Genomic DNA, 22,476 nt, shown 5'->3' on the forward strand with positions numbered 1-22,476 from the left:
ACAGTTTTCTGGGGGGCTTTTTTGATAGACCATTTGCTGATGATAAATGTAGGGTAGGCGTGTTTGTGGTTTTTTATTATTTTTATTTCTTTTTTCTCCAGTGGAAACAAAGAGGCCTTTGAACCTGAAGCACAACTTAAAACATAGCATTCCTGAAAAGAATTTCCTGATAATATTTTTAGCACCTGAAAATAAAAAGGGGGGGGAGAAGAAAAAAAAAAAAGGGGCAAATAACACCAGTTTTCCCTCTTCCACTGTTTTTTTTGTTTCCCCTCCAGCCCTCTGTTTTAAAGGAGCAGTGTGCACCCGCTGCTGAGCTGCAGCTGGAGGGAGCGGGGTCACGGCTGGCCCTGGAGTGGGGCCTCTGCACCCACGCGTGCCCTCGGCTAGTGGCGACTGCTCCCCCGCGGGCGAGTGAGGGGTCCCTGCGAGGGGTCCCTGCGAGGGGTCCCTGCGAGGGGTCCCTGCGAGGGGCCTGGGGAGGAGAGCGCGGCACAGTGGTCCCCGGCCGCCCCCTCCCCCGCTTTATTTGCATGCCCCGCCCCACACCGCCGCACGCTCGCTGCGCCGAGCGCCCATTGGCTGGCCGCACCCTGCCTATGCAAATCAGCCGCGGGGGGTGGGGCTGTGAGGCTGCGAGGTGAAGGGGTTCGGCGCGGAGCTCCGCGCTGCAGCGGGCGCTTGGTTCTGAGGCCGCGGCTCCGAGCTCCGGCCGCCATCTCCGAGCTCCGTGTTCGTTATCTCCGAACTCCGTGCCCGTCGGCGGGCGCCCTTCCCCCACCTTGCTGCCATGCTGCGGTGGCCGGTGCCCGCGTGAGCGGCGAGCGGCGGATCCCCGCGGCCATGCAGGGCCTGGTGGGCTGGGCCGTCTTGGTGGCCCTGGGCGAGTGGCTGTGGGCGGGCGGCGTGGTGCCGTTGGCGGATTTTTACCCCTTCGGGCCCGCGCAGGGCGACGCCGCCACGCGGAAGCAAGACGACGGCGGCTCCGAGCTGCGGCCGCTCTCCATCCCCTTCCCCTTCTTCGGCGCGGGGCACACCGGCCTCTATGTGAGTACTGGGATGCAGCGGGGATAGCTTCCTCTGCGGCCTCCGGTTTCATTTGATTTCATTTGATTTTTAGATATTACTGTCCTGCTTCGCTGGACCTAAGTGCATCTGGGTTTCCACAGGTGCTCGTGGTGGTCCCCGTTTAACTTGGAGCATCAGTGGAATAACCGTGTGCTGAGGGTGGGGGGAGGTACGGCCGGGCCCCTGGCTCTGGGGTTGTGCTGGACCCCTGGCTCAGTGGGGCTGAGGCTGCCCTGGGTGCTGTGACGGGGGTCCTGGCCCTGCCATGCTGTGGATGCTGGACGGAGCTCTGGACTTAGCCCTGGCTGGAGCCTGTAATCCCCACGCTCCGTGGAACCAGCCCGTGCAGGGAGCTGGACATGGCTGGTGGGTGAGAGCCCTGTGCATTGTGTTGCAGTGGGCTGGGTTGGTGCTTGGCACATCCTGCTCCTTCTGCTCTTCTCCCTGTGCCCGCAGGGTAGCTGGGCTGCTGGGACCCCCACCAACGTGCTCCCTTGCAGCCCCTGAGCTGCGCGGAGGGGATTATGGCCAGAGATCTTGAGTCACACCTGGCCCATCGTTGTCACCCGTGGCTGTGGCCATCAGGCAGAGAAGCAGCCCTAAGTTGCTCCATTGTCCCTGGAGCCTTTTGAGTGTCTCTGATTCTGACCACCTGCCTTGTGTCCTTGGGTGGGTCTGTGCTCCCACCTGGCGCAGTGAAATCTCTGGCATACTGGTCCCTTCTCCCTGGTTTGCTTTGGGCTGACTGATGGTCTGGACCTGGCTGACAGGGGAGTGGGCTGAGTATTGTCTCAGAGCTGGGCTTGTGTACTGTCCCACCATTCAGCTAAATGCAGGAAGGCCTTGGTCCTCAATTATGTTTTTTATCTTCTGATAAAAGCACCAGCCCTGCTACCAGGTGGGAAGGACCTGGGCTGTGGGCTTGAGCCGCAGTGGGAGGATAGAAGAGGCTGTGAGAAGCTAGGTGATGTGATGGCTGTCCTGTCCGGGATCTGCAGCACAGCTCTGGGTCTCGGAGGGGTTTCAGGGGTCAGAGGATGGTACGTGCCCATCCCCTGAACCAAGACCCCTGGATTCTGCAGGGCCAGCTTGCCTGCCCCTGTCAGAGGGGTTCTTGTGGCAAGGCTGTTCCTCCCTGGGGAGCCACTGTCCTGGGGGAGCGGGTGTGAGGTTGGGCTCACCTGGAAACCTCCATCCTCGAGGGCTGCCTCCAACCACCCCCTCCTCCTTTGCAAAAACCAGCAACAACAAAAAAAGCCCTTCTTGGCTCTGGCTCTCTCCCATCTTGCTTTAATCAGGGGAAGAATGTTCCTCTGTGGACACTGTGGGGTTACGGAGGCTTTGGGAAGCAGGAATCCTCTTCCCCTTAGTCAGAGCAAGGACTGCCCTGGGTTCACATGGAGGGGTTGGGGACCCTCCTGGGGGTTTGGGGAGCCTCCCCAGGGGCTGCACAGTCACAGCCTGGTTGGCCACCCTCAGTCTGGACACATGGGCAGCCGGGACACAGGCACACTGGCTTCGGCATGGCTCCCGGTGGGATGCTGGCTCCTCGCCAGCACGTGAGCGTGGTACCGCTGCCTGCCTCTCCCTGCTGTGTGCCAGCGCTGCTCCCTGCTTGACAGCCTCTTGCCTGCACCGTGAGCCTGCTTTCCCACTCTGCAGCCCAGGGGCTTGTGGGGCCAGCGCTGCCAGCGTCTAGTCTGTGCTGCTGTGGCTTGCGGGCAGCACTGTGGGCAGGAGAACGGAGTGCGTGGGAGCCCTGTGCTCCGCTGGGCTTGCCACTGTGGCAGGATGCTGGCAGTCTCCTCTCAGCAGTTTGGGGGCTGAGGACAAGAGCAGTTCCCTTTGACCCCTGCCCCCTTGCTACATGCTCAGGCAGCAGTGCAGGCGGGGACTTTCTTCCCCTTCTGTGCCTGCACTCCATCCACAAGCCAGGAGGCAGCACTCCAGGCAGCAGCATCCCCCATCTCCAGCTGCCTCCCCTTGGCTGAGGGCTGTCTGCACTATGCATCCTTGAGCCAGGCATCCCTGGACCCTAATTACCCCACTTAACTAGTGCTGGAGGAGGGCAGTGTCTTGTGTCGGGTGTCTGGCATTCCCTGCTTTAATGAGAGCAGCCTGCCAATGCCCAGCCAGCACCAGGGGCTTTTTGCATGGGATGGTGGCACTTGGTCAACTGGGGACCGGAGCTCGTTAGCTTGACCACTCGTTAGCTCACTTGCAGCGCTGTGTGTGCCAGCGGATGGACTGCTGCCTGGCAAGGCTCCTGTGCTGATAGCCGCTCCGCTTGGGCATGACCCCCATGCCAGGAGGGTGGCAGCGATGCCTGGCCCTAGACCCCAGCCCTGCAGGCTGCATCTCGGCAGGGAGTGAGCGAAACAGCCCCTTGGCCAAGAGCACTGGTGCGAGCCGGGCGCTGTTTGTTTAAAGCACTGGGGCCGCTGCAGTTTTCTCAGCTGTTGCCCCTTCCCCTGGCCCAGCGCGCTGGAGAACAGGGCTGGGTTTGTTCAGGCGCTGTTTCCCTGCAGCCGCACTTGAGCGAGCGGCTGGGGTGGGGGCTGCAGGCACGGGGGGCTGCGGGCACGCAGACATGTCTCCACTTCCAAGGGCAGGAAGGGGAAGTGCTCCAATATTTGTGGAAAGGAGGGGAAGGGGAAAGGTGAAATGGAAAACGCCTTTAGGACATTCCTGCCGGTGGCAGGAGTCAACTGTGCCTGCCAATTTCTTTCCATTCCTCTCTGCAGGTGAACAACAATGGGATCATCTCATTCCTGAAGGAGGTCTCCCAGTTCACGCCGGTGGCCTTCCCCATCTCCAAGGACCGGCGTGTGGTGGCTGCTTTCTGGGCAGACGTGGATAACCGGCGGGCGGGTGATGTGTATTACCGGGAGAGCACCGAGCAGCCCATCTTGGAGAGAGCGAGCAGGGACATCGTGCAGTATTTCCCCGAGTTTCCGGGGTTTTCCGCGCAGTGGGTCTTCATTGCCACCTGGTACCGAGTGACCTTTTTCGGGGGCAGTTCGTTTTCACCAGTGAGTAGCAGGGGCAAAGCAGCTGTTAGTTTAGGGGTAGTTTTTTTTAAAAAGGAGCTTCCCAGTGCAGCTCTGGTGCCTTCCCCAGTGGTGGCACTCCTGCTGTGTGTGGCACAGAGCCATCAGCAGGCCTAAGCAGACCCCAGCAGCTCTATCACGATGCCTTGTAATGACAGAGCAGTGCCAGCTTGGCAAAACCAAACCATTCTCTTTGTGCTGCACGGAGGCTGAAAATTGCCGGCATCCCCCTTCCCGTGCAGCAGCAGGGTGGCATTTGCTTGCCTGTGTTCGCCTGTGTCTGGCTGTGCTGAGGGGCTGGTCACAGACAGGGTTCAGGACCCTTTTTCCAGAGGCCTGATAACCACATTTCTCCACGTTTTTTCTAGTTCCCCCGGGAGGAGAAACAAGCTGTTCTGCTGGCTGGGGGGATCAGGACACCTTAGGCTTAAAATAATTAAATGCAACTGCCTTTTCTAGCAGTGGAGGACTGGGCCTCAAAGAAACACCCCTTTTCTCAATGCATCTTCTTGTTTTCTGACTGGTTTTTGGCTGGCTCACCTGTCCCTCTTCTGCCTGCTCAGCACTTTCTTCCCCTCTCTGCTGCAGGTAAACACTTTTCAGATTGTCCTCATCACGGATGGCAAGCTCTCCTTCACCATCTTCAACTACGAGTCCATCACCTGGACCACGGGTATGCACGCCAGCAGTGGGGGGGACTTTGCTGGGCTCGGCGGCATTGCGGCACAGGTAAGCGGCGAACGCAGCCCCTGGGGTGTCCAGGTAGCACATCTGCATTGTGAGCTCACAGCTCCTGGTTTGGGTTTTTTGGAGGTGGAAAGCTTTTTTTTTTTTTTTTTTTTAGGAAAAAAAAAAAGTTCTTAAATATCCATGTGTACTCTGGCTCCCAAAGCTGAGACCATACAGGGGGCTTTGTTATCCCGAAACCAGAGGTCTTTGCCTTGGCTGCTGCCTCATAGTCCCTTTTCCTTCCTAACCTCAGCCTTAAGGAGCAGCTGCCACAGCCAGCACAGCTTTCACTCGTATTTTTGTTTCATCCTTGTGTGTGTTGTTGTGTTTAAGGGGTGAGAAAAAGCCAACACCTACAAAAACCCCAGTACCTATTCAGATGTGTGAATTTCCCGGCAGCTGATCCGTGCTTGGCTCCCTGCCACCAGCCTGCGGCAGGCAGGAGATTGCTGCAGGTGGAGAGGAAGCTGATGAGTTTGGAATTCCAGGGGAGGGACTGGGTGGCTGCTTTGCCCCGATGTGCTGCTTTTGTCCCCGCACGTGAGCAGGGCTGAGTGCTGGCTGGTGGCATGTGGAAGGGGACAGTTGGTCTGAGCACTGCTGAGTGGCAGGAGAGATGAGCCCTCGTGCTCAAGCCACCTTGCCCCATGTGTTAGTGATGTCTCTTTACTCTCTTGCCCTTGTTCTCCCAGGCAGGTTTTAACGCTGGTGATGGAAAGCGCTACTTCAACATCCCTGGATCCCGCACTGATGACATCGCTGACGTGGAGATGACGACAAATGTGGGTATCCCCGGGCGCTGGGTGTTCAGAATCGATGATGCCCAGGTGCAAGTGGGGGGCTGCAGCAATACAAGTAAGAGGACAGCAGTTAGGTTTATTTAACTCCCAACCCAACCCCACACTGTTCTCCAGCCCTGTCTTCCCCTGCCTCAACCCCCACCTCCGGGGGTGGAGGAGATGGCTCAGAGGGCTTGGGGAGGGAGGGGAGACAGCCATGGGGGGAACGTCCTCAGTGCCTACCGTGGCTGGGGATGGCACCCACAGGTGCCCTGGGGCTGGGAAGGGGCTGGGAGAGCAAACGGGGAGGGGAGGAAGACTTTTGAGACAAAAAGAGCCTGCAGGGAATGATGAGGGAGCCTGGGGAAGAGGTGATGGTGCACAGGCAGGACAGGGCAGAGGGGCTGGCACCCTCGGGGGATGTCCAGCTCCATCAGTCTCGGGAGGCTGGGGCAAACCATGTGGAGGGCTGGATGCAGCCTCCCCTGCGGGGCTGGGGCACCAGGGCTGGGTTGTGCTCCCCGCGTGTGGGTCCTGACACGGCCCTGTGGAGCCGCTGGCCTTGCGTTCCTCATCCCTGCTCCCCCCAGCCATGTTTTCCCACCCATGATCTGTGTGTGTCTTGCGTTACCAGTGGGTTTGCTGTGCACAGGCTCTCTGGTCCCCCTTTCCCTCTGCCCTGGCTGATAAATAAGGGCTCATCTGTGTCCCCACAGCTGGTGGGACTGACCCTGTGCAGCTCCTCTCCCTTGTACAGAAGGCATAAAACTGCCCCCGTCCCTGTCCCAGGAGAGCCCCGGAGGAGCAGACCCTGCCCTACCATGAGGCAGGCAGCCCCCGTTGGGCTCCCTGAGCACCCCGGGGAGCCGGGTGGGCACAGGGCCGGGCACAGAGCCTGGCACTGGTGTGATGGGGGATGAGCCCTGCTGGGGCATGGGCTGACGGGGCGCACTGCCTGTCCCACAGCCTCTGTCTGCCTGACGCTGCGGCCCTGCCTGAACGGGGGGAAGTGTATCGAGGACTGCATCACGGGGAACCCCTCCTACACCTGCTCCTGCCTGGCTGGCTTCACTGGGAAGAGGTGCCACATCGGTGAGTGCCGGCCCCACGCTCTCAGCGCTTTGTCCTAGGGAGCGGGTGTCACTGCTGGCATCACTGCTGGCAGTCTGTCTGTCCCTGCGCTGAGCTCCTGCCCCCAACCTGGGGCTCTGTTTCAGATGTGGATGAGTGTCTCTCCCACCCATGTCAGAACGGAGCCACCTGCCTCAACGGTGCTGGCAGCTTCAGCTGCAGGTGCCTGCCGGGCTTCAGAGGCACCAACTGTGAGAGTGGTGAGCACGGGGCTGCTGATGCGGTGGGGCTGTGGCTCTTTGCTGCACTTGAAGAGTGGGGATCCCAGGCTTGGAGGACACAGCTGCTCTTGGCGGGGCTCTTCAAGGCCAGGGTCCCTGTGGCAGCTGCTGGGCTTGAGCGGCTGGTGGCGACCGGCTTGAATTTCAGCTTACTGCAGGCAAAGGAAACTTTGCTCTGGCCGTGGGCCCTTCCGGCCGCTGGCAGCCTGCTCCGTCAGGGGCTCGGCTCAGCGCTGCTGCCAGTGCCTCTCCCACCACCGCTCCCTTAAGTGAGAAAAGCTGGTGGGTAGTGCTTAAACAGAAGACTCGGAGGTCCTGCTTTTGCTGGGGATGCTCTGGTCCCAAGCCTTGCGAAGCCAGCAGGTGCTCTCCCAGTCCCTGGCAGGGGCCATGGTGGCCGGTTTCCACTGCCACTGGCCTCTGCCCACTGGTGGAAGTGCCACCAAAACATTTGGCTCTTGATGAGCCTCCACACTGGTGGAGAAAGTGAGCAGGGAGTTGACTTTTGGGGAAGGGAAGGAGAAACGCCCAACACCGCATGCTGGCATCCGCGAGGTGCAGGGGCTTGAAAGGGCTGAGCTGCCCATGGAAGGGCTTTGAGAAGAGCCGTGGCCAAGGACACAGCTGCTGCGTTGGTTGCTCTGAGCTGTGCCCTTTGCCTGGCCCTAGCGTCACTGCGTGTGCAGAGGATGCCATGTCCCAGTCCTGTGCCTGGGTTGATCCCCTCTCTTTGCCTCTTTCTTTCGCTGTCCTGCAGAAGAGTTGCCATGTGAGGGCAGGGAGTGCCAGAATGGTGGGAGTTGCCAGGCAGCAAATGGGACGGCAACATGCTTGTGCCAGCCGGGGTACACGGGGACAGAGTGCCAGACAGGTAGGTGGCAGGAACCGGTGCCGGAGGGAAATGGCAACGCTCCACGTCTTGCCAAGCTGCCTTCCTGCCCTGCTTCTCCTCCAGCCACATTTTAGGGAGAGGAGCACTTGGTGTTGTCGGTGGCACTGATTTTGTTTGTTTTGTTTGTTGTTTTGTTTTGTTTTCTCCTGGCTGTTGTCTTCCTCCTCCCAAGCATCGTCTAGGCTGGGAGGTAGCGGGGGAACTGGCATCACCTGCACATGGCCTGACCCCCCCCCTCCCCGGCCTCCCCTTGCAGAGGTGAACGAGTGCGAGTCCAGCCCATGCCTGAACGGTGGGCACTGTGTCGATCTGGTTGATAACTTCACCTGTGTGTGCCTGGAGCCCTTCGTGGGACAGCGCTGCCAGACAGGTGCCTGTTCCTGCCTGCACACCGGCATGACCCGTGCCAGGGACCATGTGCCCTGGGCTCCTGCGGTCATCACAACCCCTTTCCCAGGGCCAGGCTCTGCTCATCACTCGCTTCCTTGCTTACTCCCACCCAGACTCGTCTTCCTGTGAGGATCGGAGCTGCCGGAACCGGCAGACGTGCAACTACATCCGCCCTGGCCGCTACATCTGCACCTGCTCCCCCGGTTATTACGGCAACAACTGCCAGTATGGTGAGTGGAGCCACACCTCACCCTGCCCAGCTTGTGGGAGAGCTGGCAGGAAGGGACGAGTAGCTAAAAAGGGGCTGTGTCCACTGTGGGCAGTGCCAAAGGGCAGCGTGTTCAGGGGGGTCGTGGTGCTGCCGGGAGGGAGCTCCTTCCATTGGGGCTGCTCAGCCATGGTGGGAGCTCCAGCATGAAGCTGTAGCTCTGCCACGGCTCCCCTGGGACAGCGGGTCCCCAGGATGGGGTGGCTCTCGTTCAGATGTGGCCCCCCTCACAGGTGGTCCCCATGTGCCCGGTGCCTGCCTCTCCCAGCCCTGCCAGAATGCGGGAAACTGCCTGGAGACGGAGCAGGGCTACGTCTGCGAGTGCCAGGAGGGCTATAGCGGGCAGGACTGTCGTGACAGTGAGTGCTGGGGGGGGTCTCTTCAGTGGGGTCTCACATCTCTAGGGAAAACCTTGTGCTCCTGAGAGGGAGAAGCAGCCACCCTGGAGAGCCTGTTCAGGGGCTTCTGAACTGAACAGCGGGTCTGTCTTGCTGAGGGATGCTGTCCCTGGGGGTCTGGGGCGGGCTCGTGGCTGCCAACCACCTGAGTCCCCCCTAGGGGTGGCATCTGGCAAGGCTGCTTGGCTGTCCCAGCCCTGCAAGCAGGAGGGGTCCTGGGAAGCTCTTGTTTCCTCTCTTGCAGAGCTCTCAGAGGGCTGCGAATGTCGCAACGGGGGCAGCTGTCTGGAAGGGAACGTCACCATCTGCCAGTGCCTGCCTGGGTTTTTTGGTCTTCTCTGTGAATTCGGTAGGCGAAGGCTTCTTGATCGCCATATTTGTTCCCTCTGGCAGGCAGGCTATTTGGCAAGCCAGGAGACACCCTGCCCATGCCTGAGCCTAGCACAGTACCAGGGCATGGACTGGATTTGAGCCTGGAAATTTTGTTCCCTGCTGAGGAGACAACACTTGCATCTCCATCGCTCCTCCTTGAGCCAGAGCCATGCCTCTCCCAGCCCCTGGCCACAACCCAGCTCCCCCACGTGGGGAGAGAACCGTAGCCTTCATGTGCTCCTACTCCGAAGCTAGCTGGGCATCCAGACTGGCCATTGCCGTTCGCGTGGTCTGTGCTGAGGGGTACAGAGGGTCCCTCCCGTCTCATCAGACCCTGCAAAGTTAGAAGACTCCCGTTTCTGGCCAGGCAGCCAGCTGTGTGTCCTCCTGCCACCGGCTGATGGAGGTGGGCGCTGGCCGTGTGTTTGCAGAAGTCACCACCACCCCGTGCAACATGAACACGCAGTGCCCAGATGGCGGGTACTGCATGGAGTATGGCGGGAGCTACCTCTGCGTCTGCCACACCGACTATGGCACCAACCACAGTGAGTCTCCTCTGCGGGGATGCGGAACCAGCCCGGGGGAGGGACATGTGGTGGGGCCCGGGAGGATGAGGCAGGGAGCAGCTCTCACACCCCTGATCGTACATCATCGGTGATGCCCTGTGTTTGGCTTTGCAGCGATGCCGTCACCCTGTGACTCAGAGCCCTGCCTGAATGGGGGGTCCTGCGAGGTTCACGATGACTCGTACTCCTGCGAGTGTCCTCGAGGCTTCTTTGGGAAACACTGCGAGAAAGGTACCCAGACAGAGCTCCCTGCTGGCCTTGGTACCTGGCAGGGGGATGGGAGAAGAGCTTGGACCCTTGTGGGAGGTGAGCAGCTGCTTGCTGAGCTGCAGCTGGAAGTGGGTGCAGGTCACCCCATCCCCATCCCACAGGGCGGAGGAAGGATTGCGTTGTTCCCTTCATGGCCCCTGATAGCTGGAGCAGTTGATCCAGTTATTTTGTTTCCCACACAAACCCATCAGTGTTGGAGGTTTTTTTTTTAATGTGCCTGAGCTTCTGGCCTCAGAAGCAGCCACCAGTTCCCTGTCATTGTGTGACTGATGCCCTGGCACTAGTCTGCAGGGGTGTTGTTTCGCTGAGCTATAGTGCACTTGGCTTTCCCGCATGCAGTGGGGGGTTTGTTGGGGTGCTGGTGGGAGGCAGTGGCTCTCATGGTGCTGGCAGCAGTGGGTGACCTGCGCTCTCGGTGGTCTCTCTGCAGCCAAGCCACAATTCTGCAGCCCAGGGCCCTGTCGCAACGGGGGCACGTGCCGGGAGGCGGATGGCGAGTACCACTGCAGCTGCCCCTACCGCTTCACCGGCAAGCACTGTGAGATTGGTATGATTGGTATGATTGCCCCCCCAGGAGGAGAGGCAGCAGTCATCCTCTCTCTGCTCAGCCCCCGCCTGCCCTGTGCCCCCAGGTAAGCCGGACCCCTGCGCCTCAGGGCCCTGCCAGAACGGGGGCACCTGCTTCCACTACATTGGCAAGTACAAGTGCGACTGTCCCCTGGGCTATGCTGGCCGGCACTGCGAGATCGGTAGGTGTGAGTGGGGTGTGCTGCTGCTGGGGCTGCCTGGGGAGGTGTTGGGGCTGCTGGCAGAGCTGACAGCTGTGGTGGCAGTAAGTGAACCTCACTGCTTGCTTTGAGCCCCCTTCGCTCTAGTTGGAAGTGCTTCAACTCTTCCGCACACCCTGCTGGAGGAGGTGGCTCTGGTTCCTGGGCTCTGCCAGCTCTGCAGCAGGTGCTCTTTGCTCTGCTCTTCCAGTGCCCTCCCCATGCTTCCCTAGCCCCTGTGAGAATGGTGCTACCTGTGAAGACCTTGGCAGGGGCTACACATGCACGTGCCCCGTGGGCTATGTAGGGAAGCACTGCCAGTCCGGTAAGGGCCTTGTGCTGCCCCTGCCAGCCAGGGGATTGGGGTGCCTCCGTGGAACCCCACTCACTTCCCCATCTCTCCTCAGAGGTCGACTGTGGCATCCCCAGCGAGGTGAAGCACGCCCAGGCCTCTTTCAACTCCACCAAGGTGGGCTCGCTGGCTGAATACCAGTGTGAGCTGGGCTACACCCTCAGTCAGCACAACCACCCCCGCGTCTGCAGCTTGCCAGGTGTCTGGAGCGACCCCCCCGAGTGCGATGGTGAGGAGTGCTGGGGAGTGGCTGAGCCCTGGGGTGCTGTCCCAGTGGGCTGCGGTCACAGCCATGGCTTGGTGACCCCAGGACATGTAGTCCAGTCCTCCCCTGTCCCCATCTGTAGTCAGAGCCCCCTGGAGACCCCAGCCCAGTGCTCACATCTCTTGCCTTGTCTCTCCCCTGCCCAAATGCCTGCAGAGATTGATGAGTGCCACTCCCAGCCCTGCCTGAACGGCGGCCGGTGCAAGGACCGTGTTGCTGAGTTCCTGTGCCTGTGTGAGCTGGGTTACACCGGCCACCGCTGCGAGCTGGGTAAGAGACTGTGCCAGTTACGCCCTAGGGCTGCAGTGGGTGGCAGTCACAAACCCTTTTCACCCTCTGGCTCCCAGGGAACGGTAGCACATGGAAACCCCACAGCCAGAAGCTGAACTGCCCTCACTTGTGTGCACTGGCTTCAGTCTCCTGCTGGTGTGCTCGGATCAGCCTGCAGTGAGGGCTCCTCTCCTAGAGCCCCTGGCTGGCTGTGGATTTGCCAGTGGGGAGATGGTGCTCCCGGTCAGGCAGAGGAGCAGGCAGGGCTCAGGGGCATGTGCACCACTTGTGCCCCCCTGCTGGTGGATGCTGAGTGGGCATCCCCATCACTGATGGGGCAATGACTTCTCCTGATGCATGTTAAGCCTGTGCAGAGAAGATCTTGGGATCTGGGGGTGGGGTGCTGTGCTTGGCTCCAAAGTTATTGGCCAAGTGAAGAGGAAAAAAGCAGTTTGAGGTTGCACATTTTTGGCCACGCTGAGCTTCCGCTTCTATGTGTGCGCACGGTTGTGGTTGAAGGGGTGCTGGGCAGCATGGTGGCTGGTGGGACTCTGTGACAGGTGTGAGCCCAGCGCCTGGTAGGGGATGGTGGTGGGAGAAGGTCGGATGCCCACTGCAGGGACCTGTTGGCACAGCCCCGCGCTGCCCGCTGCGTGCCCGTGCGCATGCCTCCATGCCCAGCTCCTGCTGCAGCCCAGTGCAGGGGAAGGTGTGGGGCAGGGGGGTCCCAATAGCCCCAGGGGTGGGGCTGTTCCTGGCTGCTGGACTTGGGGGTAGTGAGTGACCTGAGGAGAGTCTGTGCCCTGTGGGAGAAGTGCTGCCTCTCCGAACCCTCCATCCCTTGCCGCTGAGCCTGTTGCTGTGCTGAGCCAATGCCTCTCCTCCTGCTGCTCCCCAGATGTCAACGAGTGCCAGTCGGAGCCCTGTAAGAATGGTGGGACCTGCCAGGACCTCCCTGGGTCCTTTGCTTGCTTCTGTCCTGAGGGCTTTGTGGGGACCCAGTGCGAGACAGGTAGGGACTTGCCCTTCCCGAGGTGGCAGAAGGCTGGACTGTGGGTGCTGGGATGCTGGGCACTGTTTTGGGCACCTTGATCTCAAGCCATCAGCTGGGCACTTGGCTGCCTCCTTGCCTGCAGTTTTGAGAGCAGAGCTGAAACTGCTCCTGGGGAGGAGGACGCAAGGAGCAAGGTGTCTGCCAGTGATGGATCCCCTTTTGAAGCCATCTGCCCCCTGCCAGGGGATGTGGCTGCTGCAGTGCTTGGGTGGAATCCTGGGTCCAGCCCAGCTGTGCCGAGCTTTGGGCTGCAAGTCTGTCCTGCTGCCCCTTCAAGGGTGGTTGTTGCTGACCCACGGGTGCTAGCTGGGCATGCCGGGGGTGCCTGCTCACCGCTGGCCTGCTCCTGCCTCCAGAAGTGGATGCCTGTGAGTCGAGCCCTTGCCGAAACGGAGGGGAGTGTGAGAGCTACAGAGGCTCCTACCTTTGCGTGTGCCCCGAGGGTTTCTTCGGCTACCACTGTGAGACAGGTGAGGCGCGTGGGGTGGCTCAGCGCGGGGCAGCCCCTTGGCCAGCCAGCAGCACTAACGCTGGTGGCTGGCACCTCTCCACAGCCAGCGACCCGTGCTTCTCCAGTCCCTGCGGGAGCAGAGGCTACTGCCTGCCCAGCAATGGCACCCACAGCTGCACCTGCAAAGTCAGCTACACAGGCAAGAGCTGCGAGAAAGGTAAAGGCCCTCAGCAGCGGCACCAGGACGTGATGCGGGGCTCAACGCTGGCCAGGCGGTGACCACCGCCTGTGAGGGGCTCGACGCCATCCAGGATCATCAGCTCTCCTTGAGGCGGGCAGGGCAGGGGCCTCGCCTCTGCCGGGGCAGCCCAGGCCCCAGCAATGCTGTGGGCAGGTGCTGTCATGCTGAGCCACTGCCGTGGGCACAAGGATGCTGGGGACAGGTTTCCCAGGCCTTCTGTGGTGATGACAATCCCTCGGTTGTGCTTGGGAAGGGAGGTGTGTGAGGGAAGCCTCTTGCTGCTGGCACCAGCGTTCTTTGGGCCCCATCTCAGTGATGCCTTAGCCCTGGCATGTGAGGCTAGTGCTCAGCCATGGGTGCTGCCAGGTGGCGGTGGCCAGGAGCCCTCCCGTTGCCCTGGTTCCTGCGCCTGCCAGGCTGGTGGTGGCTGGCGCCTGCAGGGCTCTGCCAGGCACGCTGAGGGGACAGCCAGGGCCCCATCCTCCGTTGCTGCCACTCTGCCTCTTGCTCCCGGGGTCTGTTCTCTAAAGATTCATGGCGTTACCTCTCCCCTTTGCTTTTGCCCACACCCTGAAGAATTGCTGCCACCAACCTCATTAAAGGTGGAAAGGGTGGAGGACACTGGTGTGTTGATTTCTTGGCACCCACCTGAGGACGCAGCCGCCAGGCAACTCATTGACGGCTACGCCGTGACGTACGTATCCCTCGACGGCTCTTACCGCAGGACAGATTTTGTGGACCGAAGTCGTTCTGCCCACCAATTGCGGGCACTAGCCTCCGGCAGAGCCTACAATATTTCTGTCTTTTCAGTCAAACGCAACGTGAACAACAAGAATGATATCAGCAGGCCCATCATGCTCACCACGCGCACTAGTGAGTAGCGTCCCGGGGGGATTGCGGTAGTGAGCACGCGTGGCCATGCTGGTGCCAGGGCTTGTGCCACCTCTTCCCTGCCGCTGGCTCCAGTCCCAGCCCAGGCCGGTGCCGACTTCTGGCAAGGTGTGGTGCTGCAGATCCTAAAATCCGGACAGGGACCATTGGAAAGCGCTTGGCACAGAGAATTGCTGTTCTCTTTGCTGTGAGTAAAAGGGGACAGAATGCCCTCCGGCTCACTGGGCCCCTGCCCTGGGAGCTGGCAGTGGGGACCGCTCCTGGATCCTGTTCACCAGGTCACTCCTCACCTGTGGGCCTGTGGCAGCGTGGGTCCCCAGGGCTGGCAGCTGAGCTGGAGAAACCCCCACGCCAGCTGGGCAGCAGGGCTGGGTGACCTCTGCCAGCAACAAAGCTCGATGAGTGAGCCTCCCTGCCATCCCACCAGGCCTGGCATGGGGATGCGCCAGGGAGGGCAGAGGCTGGCAGGGGCCTCCACTCTGTGGGCAGACAGGGGCCCAGTGATGGCATGGGCAGGTGGGGTAGCTGCAGTCACCTTCTAGGGCAGGCGGGTGAAGAAATCAAGTGCAAACTGAGGATGGAGGGGATTAGACCTTGAAAAGCTGCCCTCTAATGAGAGGGGAATGGTGGTGGGAAAGCCCGTGGGCCACATCCCCCTGTGTCAGGCTGAGATGGAGTGAAGCCCAAGGGCGAAGGCTGGCATGGTGCTGCACACAGCAGGGTCTGCACCCCCGGCTCCAGTGTCTCTGGAGGCCTTGAGCTGGGGGCAGCGAGAACTGGGCTCGGGATGACCACCTTAAGTGTGCTGCAGGCTGAGTGCCAGCCTCAGGTACTGTGTCCCATTTGGACCTGTGGTATGGGCTGGGGCCAGAGAAGCATCATGGGTGGCACAAGGCCTTGTGGGCAGGCAGGTGGTTGTGCCCCTCGTCTGCCTGCGAGTGCGGGTGCTGGCCGGGGAAGCCAATCCAGAAGGGCAGGCAGGACACCCGCAAGGGTGTGGGAAAGGGACAGGGTGACCCGCAGCTGACCGCAGTCCTCTCTGCTTGCTCCGGCCAGGACCGCGTCCGGTGGAAGGCTTTGAGATCACGAATGTGACAGCCAGCGCCATCACGGTGCAATGGGCTCTCCACCGGCTCAAGCACTCCACCGTCAGTAGGGTGCGTGTCTCCATCCGCCAGCCGGGGGATCTGGCAGACCGCACCGTGGAGCTGAACAGCAGCGTGGCCAAGTACACCTTCCTGTGAGTGGGGCTGCAGGCAAGCGCCCAGCCAGCTGGCCCTCCCTGCCTGCCCAGCTCACCCCTTCCCACCCTGCCTTCCTCCCACACAGGGACCTGCAGCCAGGAGAGAGGTACATTGTCCATGTCACGACGCTGAGTGGCCAGGGGACAGAAGACCACCCCTCAGAGAGTTTGGCCACAGCCCCCTTCCACGTGTGGACGAGTGAGTGGGGTTGTCTTGGCCACCCCCTGCAGCTGCAGGGGCCCTGGGGCTTGGCTAGCACAGGGCAGCCGATGGCCAGCGGGAAAGCTGCAAGGAGAGGAAGGTGTGAAAGCCGTCAGCCTGTCTGGCCAGCACGGCGGGCAGGAGACGTGCAGGCAGCCCTCAGGAAGGGCAGGCAAGGCAGCAGTATGTCCTCCCCTGCCAGATGTTGTTCACTACCCAAGACAAACATGAGCTCAGCCCCATGGGGAGCCTGCGTGGGCCTGATTCAGTCCCTGCTGTATGGCAGCCGGAGGGGGAGGGCCAGACCTGAGTGCCAGGGTGCAGTGAGGCTCTGCCTGCCTTGGTGGGACCCAGTGCTGAGCATGTCCCAGTGCTGAGCATGGCTGAGGCCTCACTGGGGCACAGCCAGGCAAGCGGGGGCCCTGACATGCTTACAAGGTGGGGTGTGAGCAAGTAGGGTGGTTGCCATTCAGGGGTACCAGTGCTGACCTCTTGTCTCCCCTCCTCCTGCCTCCCCCAGGGCCTCTACCCCCTAAAAACCTCACTGCTTCCCGTGTCACCGCCACCTCTGTGTCCATGGCATGGGAGCAGCCACCCACTGGTGCCATGGAGGGGTACATCATCAACGTCACCACTGCTCAGAGTGTGAAGAGCCGCTATGTGCCCAATGGGAAGCTTGTGTCCTACACAGTGCGGGACCTGCTCCCCGGGCAGCGGTACCGCCTGTCTGTGACAGCTGTGCAGAACACGGAGCAAGGCCAAGTGCACAGTGAGCCCATGCACCTCTACGTCACCACCTGTGAGTGGCTGGCTCACTGCGGCTGGGGTACTGCTGGTTTGCCGCAGCACGAGGCAGGCAGTGGGCTGACGGGAATGTGGGCATGGGGTAGGAAACTGGTTGACTGGTGGAGTAACAAGCCTGTGTGGTCTCGTGCCCTGGGACTGGGTGCTTGCAGCTCTGGGGACAGGAGGCAGGACTCCTGCGAAGGGAGGTGGGGGTTTGCAGGGTGCTGCCTCCATGAGCAGAGATCAGCTGCAGACTCACAGCTCGGTGATGCTTCACCGGGACTGGCACTTGCAGCCCAGATGTGCAAAGAGCGTGCATGTGTCCCCAGAAAGCCTTAAATGGCAGCTCGGGACTGAGGAGACTGGCTGGGAGCGGGGTTGCTGTGCTGACTCGCAGCCTGACTTTCACTAAGCCTAACCCTTTGGGCTGCAGTGCAGAGGGATGGGGCTGGGGCTCCGGAGAGATGGTGGAGCCAAGCTGGACACCCCCGGGTCCTGCGCAACAGGCTGCCCCCAGCTTTCCTGCCAGAGCTCCGCTTGCTAGCAGATCACGACACAGCAGAGGAGCCCTCACCAGCCCCCAGGTATGCAGTGTTCCTGTAGTCCCGGCTCTTTTACCAGCTCTTTTTCCCAGCTCCCATGTCCCCGAAGGAGCCCTTGCTGGCAGCATCAAGTTCGTTTTGAGCCCTGTGGGCTCAGCTGCTTACAAGGGCTGCCTGTCTCAGGCCCCCAACATGGGGCAGCTGCAGCCTGGGGTGCTTGCAGTGCCCCATACCCTCATGGCTCTCCTGTCGCAGGTTCACTGAGCTGGTGGATGGCAGAAGGAGGATCAGTGCCAAGTTCAGCACTGCATTGGGCAAATCCATCACTGTGAAGACAGGTGAGTGCTCTGTTGCCTTTCCAGCCTCCTCCTATCACCCAGTGCTGTCTTCTACACCTCCCTGCAGGACAGGGTGGCAGTTGGGCAGGCTGCTCTAGGGCTGGGGGAGCCCTAGAGAAGGGCGGAGCTCTCTCACTGGGCAGACAAACATCTGTCCTGCTTGCTGGACACCTGCCTGGGGCATGGGGTGATGTGCAGCCGTCGAGAAACCCAGATAGGGCTGTGGCACAGGGTGGCCGCTGTCCCTGCCCACCACAACAGGAGCCCAGACAGCGACCCTGCGCACCCCCCCCCCCTCCTCCCAGTGCAGCCCCTGCGCCCCCCCTCCTCCCAGTGCAGCCCCTGTGCCACCCCCCCTGCCCCAGTGCAGCCCCTGCCTGCCCAGCAACCTGAGCCCCCCTGCCAAGCACAGCCTCATGCTTGAGGAGAGCATCTGGGTGAGAAGCCCCTCACTAACCCAGGGCCAGCCAGCCACCCATTTGCCATCTCTGCAAAACCAAGTATACAAATCCCAGCCCAAAGATATCTTACCAGGCCTGGGAGCCCCACGACATGGGGTGGGGAAGGGGGCTGGCACACGTGATGGCAGCCCTGGGTTCACGCACATCTCCACTCTGCGCCTGCTTCCCCAGGGCTCCCTGTCCCACAGCCCTCCAGGAAGGCAGAAGCAGTCGCCCTGATTCTAGGGGTGCCAACTGGGAAGGGCTAAGCCACTGCCTCAGGCCTGACCCACCCCCTGATGCTGTGGGCAGGGTGGATCCCATCTGAAGGGCTGCCTTTGGGTCTGGCCCCCACTGGCAATGACACTTGACCCTCTCATTGCCCAGACCCAGAGGCTCCAGTGAAGCTGGAGAACGCAGAGGTGTCCAGCCAGGGCAGTCTGGCACTGCAGCTGAGCGAGGTGGAGAGCAAGAGTAAGTCTGGGGGGAAGCACCTGAGCAGCGGGGACCCAGCCCAGGGCCTGCAGGCGGGCAGGGCACGTGGCAGAGCTGGCTGTCCTTGCTGCCTCGCTGTAAGGCAAACAAGGGGCATGGCATTCCCCCCACAGCTGCCCCATCCCTGGGGGTTGCTGAGAGGTGGGACAGGCTCTGCGGCAGCCCTGGGCTCTAAGGGCTGTATGTGTGTTGCAGGTGAGGGGCAGAACTGCTCCACGAACCCCTGCAGGAACGGCGGCGCCTGCGCCAGGGATGCCGAGTCCTACCGCTGTGACTGCCGGCCGGGGTTCAAGGGCCGGCTCTGTGAGCTGGGTGAGTGCTGCGCTCCCTCTGCGAGTGGACGGTGCGTGCCCAGCTTGGCAGCTGTCCCAGCCGCAGGGTTCCCAGGGTGCAGGACACCGAGCGCACCCTGTCAGTACCCAGCTCCTCACCACGCGCAGGCTTTCTAGGGAGGGCTGAGCTGTGCCAACAGCAGAGAGGGGCTGGGCTTTTTCCAGGTTGGGCAGATCTGGGAGCACAGGTCTGCTCCAGGCCCAGCCCTCTGCCTCCGCCTGGCAAGCCAGGCTCCCGCCCTACACATGTAGTTTCTTGGGCCCTGTGGGGCTGGGAGCTCACGGTGGGTCAGCTCTGTAGAGCCCAGGCCTCCAGGACAGCAGAGGAGAAACCTGGGGAAGGGGCTTACTGGCCCCCTGCCATGGGGCACAGGCAGCCAGGGCCAGAGATGAGTTCGTTGATAGCTCCCTCTCCTGTTCCCCAAGCAGCCTGCAAGAAGGTGCCACACTCATGCACGCGGCTGTACTCGGAAACCAAGTCATTCCCTGTGCGGGAAGGAGGCATCTGCCACTACCTGTGAGTACTGCCTGCGGGTTGTACTCCCCTTCCTCTTGTGCTCGGAGCTGGGGATTGTGTCCCCACAGCTCAGCTCCAGAGAAGGGAGAGCGAGTGTGAGGCCATCTCAGACCCAGGGTGGCAGCTGCCCCCTCCCCAGGGCAGGCTGAGCAGCCTCGTGTGCCCTCGAGCCCCTAGAGCTGCCCCGCCAGCTGCATTTCAGGGCACGGTCCTGTAGTGGTGTTACCTACCTGTGTAGCAGTGAGGTTGGATTTGATGTTTGTGACCCCCAGATAGTAGCGGATCCCCTGCCTGCTGCCTGCCAGCCCAGCTCCTCTCTACCTTACCATGTGCAAGCGGAGGGCTGCCACCAACCCTGCTGCGATACTGGGGCACAGGGAGGGGCTCTGCTTTGCCCCCTGCCCTCCCCAGCCTTCCTGTGATGGAGGCACAAGGGCTTGGCTGTGGGAGTCAGCCCTCAGGCATAGCAGGTTCAGCCTCATTTCTCCCAAGGCTGGGAACTGCAGCCTGGAAGGAAACTGCAGAGGCCCCCAGCCCCCTGCTTTGCACTCATAAAGCAGATCTGTCCCTGTTATTCCCTACAACTCCACCCTCTGCTTTGTGTACAGGTACAGAAGAGTCTACAAGGTACAGCAGGACGTCTGCTACAAGGAGAGCTGTGAGAGCACCGGTTCCAAGAGAACAACCAGCAGGTACAACTAGCAGCAGATGCTGAGCGTGCCAGCCTTCCTGTGGCCTGGGGCAGCAGGACACAGCTGGCCGGAGTCACCCGGCACACCTGAGTGTGCCCAGGCTGGGGGTGGGCTGGGGGAACAGAGCATGTGAGCAAGGCTCAGATGCCAGCTCAACGTGCCCTCCCTGCAGGACTGAGAGCACTTTCCTCCCTTCTCTTTCAGAAAACCAAGCAACAGTCACACACTGAGGAAGCCATAGAGTAAGTATCTGCTCCAGGCCCTCAGCCACGGGCAGCTCCTGCCTGCAGCCACACTTGCCCCTGCACAGGGAGCTGGGCAGAAGGGTTGAGGCCAGAGTGCAGCCCATGCTCCCGCTGCCACAGCAAGGGGCTGAGGGCTCCACAGCAGCTGCGCTGGTCCAGCTCGGGCATGCGGCTGAGGGCTCCTGGTTGTGGCTGGGGTGCAGGAGGTGGCAGTGCTCTGCAGCTCCGCCAACCGGAGACCTCCGCACAGAAGAGGCCCCAGGCGCTGCCTGCCCATGCAGGGCGAGCCCTGTAAGGGACAAGGCCCCTTTTCTCAGCCTGAGATGGGCATGCAGGGTGGGAAGAGGCAGCTGCAGGGCTTCTGGGGGACTTTGCACACCAGCTCATTCTTCTCCTGCTCCTTCACAGGGTTCAAAACAGTAGAAGCTTCGTCTTTCCACGTCTAAGGGCTTTTGAAACACCAGGAAGATCTGATCTGCTCACTGGGTTGAACACAGCAGGGGAACCTTCCTGCCTGGCATCAGCCCCTCTTTTGTCCAGCCCGCTAGGGACACACAGCCAGATGGGCATGCCCAGCCGCGCTCCCCTCCCTCCACCGCACCAGCACTGCCTTTGCTCGGGCTTGCCTTGCTCCAGCCGCCTCTGCCCCTGAGGAGCTGAGTGCCTGCGAACCGCAGCAGCTGGTGCCTGTCCGCCCCCCAGCCCCTCTGCACAAGTGCTGGGCCCCCAGCTCCGCTTGGGCACGGCTGAGGCTGAGCCCAGCCCCTGCCAACAGCATCTGCACCAACCTCATTTTGTAATCCAAGGGTAGAAATTACCTGTAACCCCCAAATAAAACAGCCTAAAGCAGACCGGAACGCTTTACCTATCACCTGAAACATGGCCCACAACAGTCTGCTTAGAGGAGACCTTCCCTATGTAGACAAGTTAGAAATGGTGAGCGGCAAGGTGAGCAGTGGACACACATCCCTGTCTCCTCTGTTCTCACAGGGGAAACTGAGGCGGTTTCTACTGCCTGTCTTTTTCTTTGCTTTGTAAACAATCCCTGGTTTTAACCAAATTTCTGGCTCAGAAAGCAATAGAGCACCTAGAAAGAATTTTAAAAGTGACTTGTAGGGGGAAGTTTGTCAGCTGATGAGTTAACACCATCCTTGTTCTGGTGCTCATTGCCTCCAAGCCACAGCCATGGCTGGATGCTGAAGCAAGCCGTGTACCATCCCCGCAAGCTGCCCGCAGCATTTGCCTTCCCTGTGGCCCCCGCGGGCCCCGAGAGGGTGGTGCTGTGTTTGTGGAGGACAGGACCAGCACGCTGTGGCTGTCCCACCAGCTGCGGCGGGGCAGGCAAGGAAAAAGTGTAGCTTAGAAACGTTCCTAGTTTTTATGAGTTTGTATGACAACGCTAGTTAAACATAGATTTGTGTATTAACGTACACAGTGTATATTATAAATTAATACATACCAGAGATATATTGTAGTTATGGTATAGAGTGTTATTTCCCCAGCAGCATGGGGGGCAGTGGGGCAGGGCAGCCCTCCCCTCCCCTGAGCATGGCAGGGGCACTTTTTGTTCAGCCGCATGTATGGAGCTGCAGCCCGGAAGGTGCTGGCGGAGCAGAACAAGGTGCAGGAGCTTCAGCACTCCTGGCACCACCCTCCCCCTGCCAGGAGCAGCCCAAGAGCACTTGGCACAGAGGAGCAGCAGCCTGGGAAGCGGCAGGGACTGTAAAGCCCCCACCAGCTGGCCAGGACTGTGCTCCCCTCCTGCACATGCTCTAACTCTCCTCCCAGAGGAGAATCGGAGATGGACATGCCTCGCTCTCTTCCAAGGCGGCCTGGCCCTGCTCCAGCCCCCCTGCCCACACCATGCGCACAGGAGTCCTGTCCTAGGGCAGGAGAAGCCGGGCCTGGTCTGGAAGAGCAGAGTAAAGGGAAAAACCAGAACAGCTTCTGCCATCTACAAGGCAGGGGAGGTTTTGGGGCCGTGCTCAGAATGTGTTTGTACCCCTGTATGTCAGCCACGAGACCACGCCAACAAGGGCTGCAACGGTGGAGGCAGCGCTGCCAGGGACGCTCCGGTTCCAGCACAGCCAGCGCTGCCCCAGGGCCTGTCCCCACAGCAAAGGGCAGCAGGGCCAGCACAGTATGTAACAGCCAGAAGGTTTTAACTTCGCCTTGGAAATAAATTAGTTATTTTTGGTTTTGCCTTTTTTTTTTTTAAT

The 22,476-nt window shown here is 60.9% G+C and overlaps 1 protein-coding gene across 9 annotated transcripts; it reads left to right on the plus strand.

The window, feature by feature from the left end:
• Positions 1-621: 621 nt before the first annotated feature.
• On the plus strand, positions 622-22,453 carry SNED1 (sushi, nidogen and EGF like domains 1). Of its 9 annotated transcripts, none has more exons than XM_065844095.2 (33): positions 622-1,047; positions 3,813-4,100; positions 4,707-4,847; positions 5,540-5,702; positions 6,593-6,718; positions 6,844-6,957; positions 7,736-7,849; positions 8,043-8,240; positions 8,374-8,490; positions 8,762-8,887; positions 9,171-9,275; positions 9,730-9,843; positions 9,979-10,095; positions 10,565-10,681; positions 10,767-10,883; positions 11,113-11,226; positions 11,309-11,482; positions 11,675-11,788; positions 12,687-12,800; positions 13,199-13,312; positions 13,397-13,510; positions 14,111-14,407; positions 15,482-15,665; positions 15,755-15,867; positions 16,391-16,669; positions 17,090-17,240; positions 17,454-17,536; positions 18,364-18,450; positions 18,667-18,783; positions 19,233-19,320; positions 19,929-20,012; positions 20,217-20,254; positions 20,666-22,453. In XM_065844095.2, exons 1-32 carry the CDS (start codon positions 844-846, stop codon positions 20,251-20,253), a joined length of 4,425 nt encoding a protein of 1,474 aa, XP_065700167.1. In that variant the 5' UTR covers positions 622-843; the 3' UTR covers position 20,254; positions 20,666-22,453. The 9 variants fall into 9 exon arrangements, with proteins under 9 accessions (XP_065700167.1, XP_065700168.1, XP_071668428.1 ...); XM_065844096.2 differs by having other exon boundaries at positions 623-1,047; positions 8,127-8,240; XM_065844094.2 differs by having other exon boundaries at positions 710-1,047; positions 14,345-14,407.
• The last annotated feature ends 23 nt before the right edge of the window (positions 22,454-22,476 follow it).

This window comes from Patagioenas fasciata, chromosome 9, assembly GCF_037038585.1.
Source record: "Patagioenas fasciata isolate bPatFas1 chromosome 9, bPatFas1.hap1, whole genome shotgun sequence".
In the NCBI taxonomy this organism is placed as follows: Eukaryota; Metazoa; Chordata; class Aves; order Columbiformes; family Columbidae; genus Patagioenas; species Patagioenas fasciata.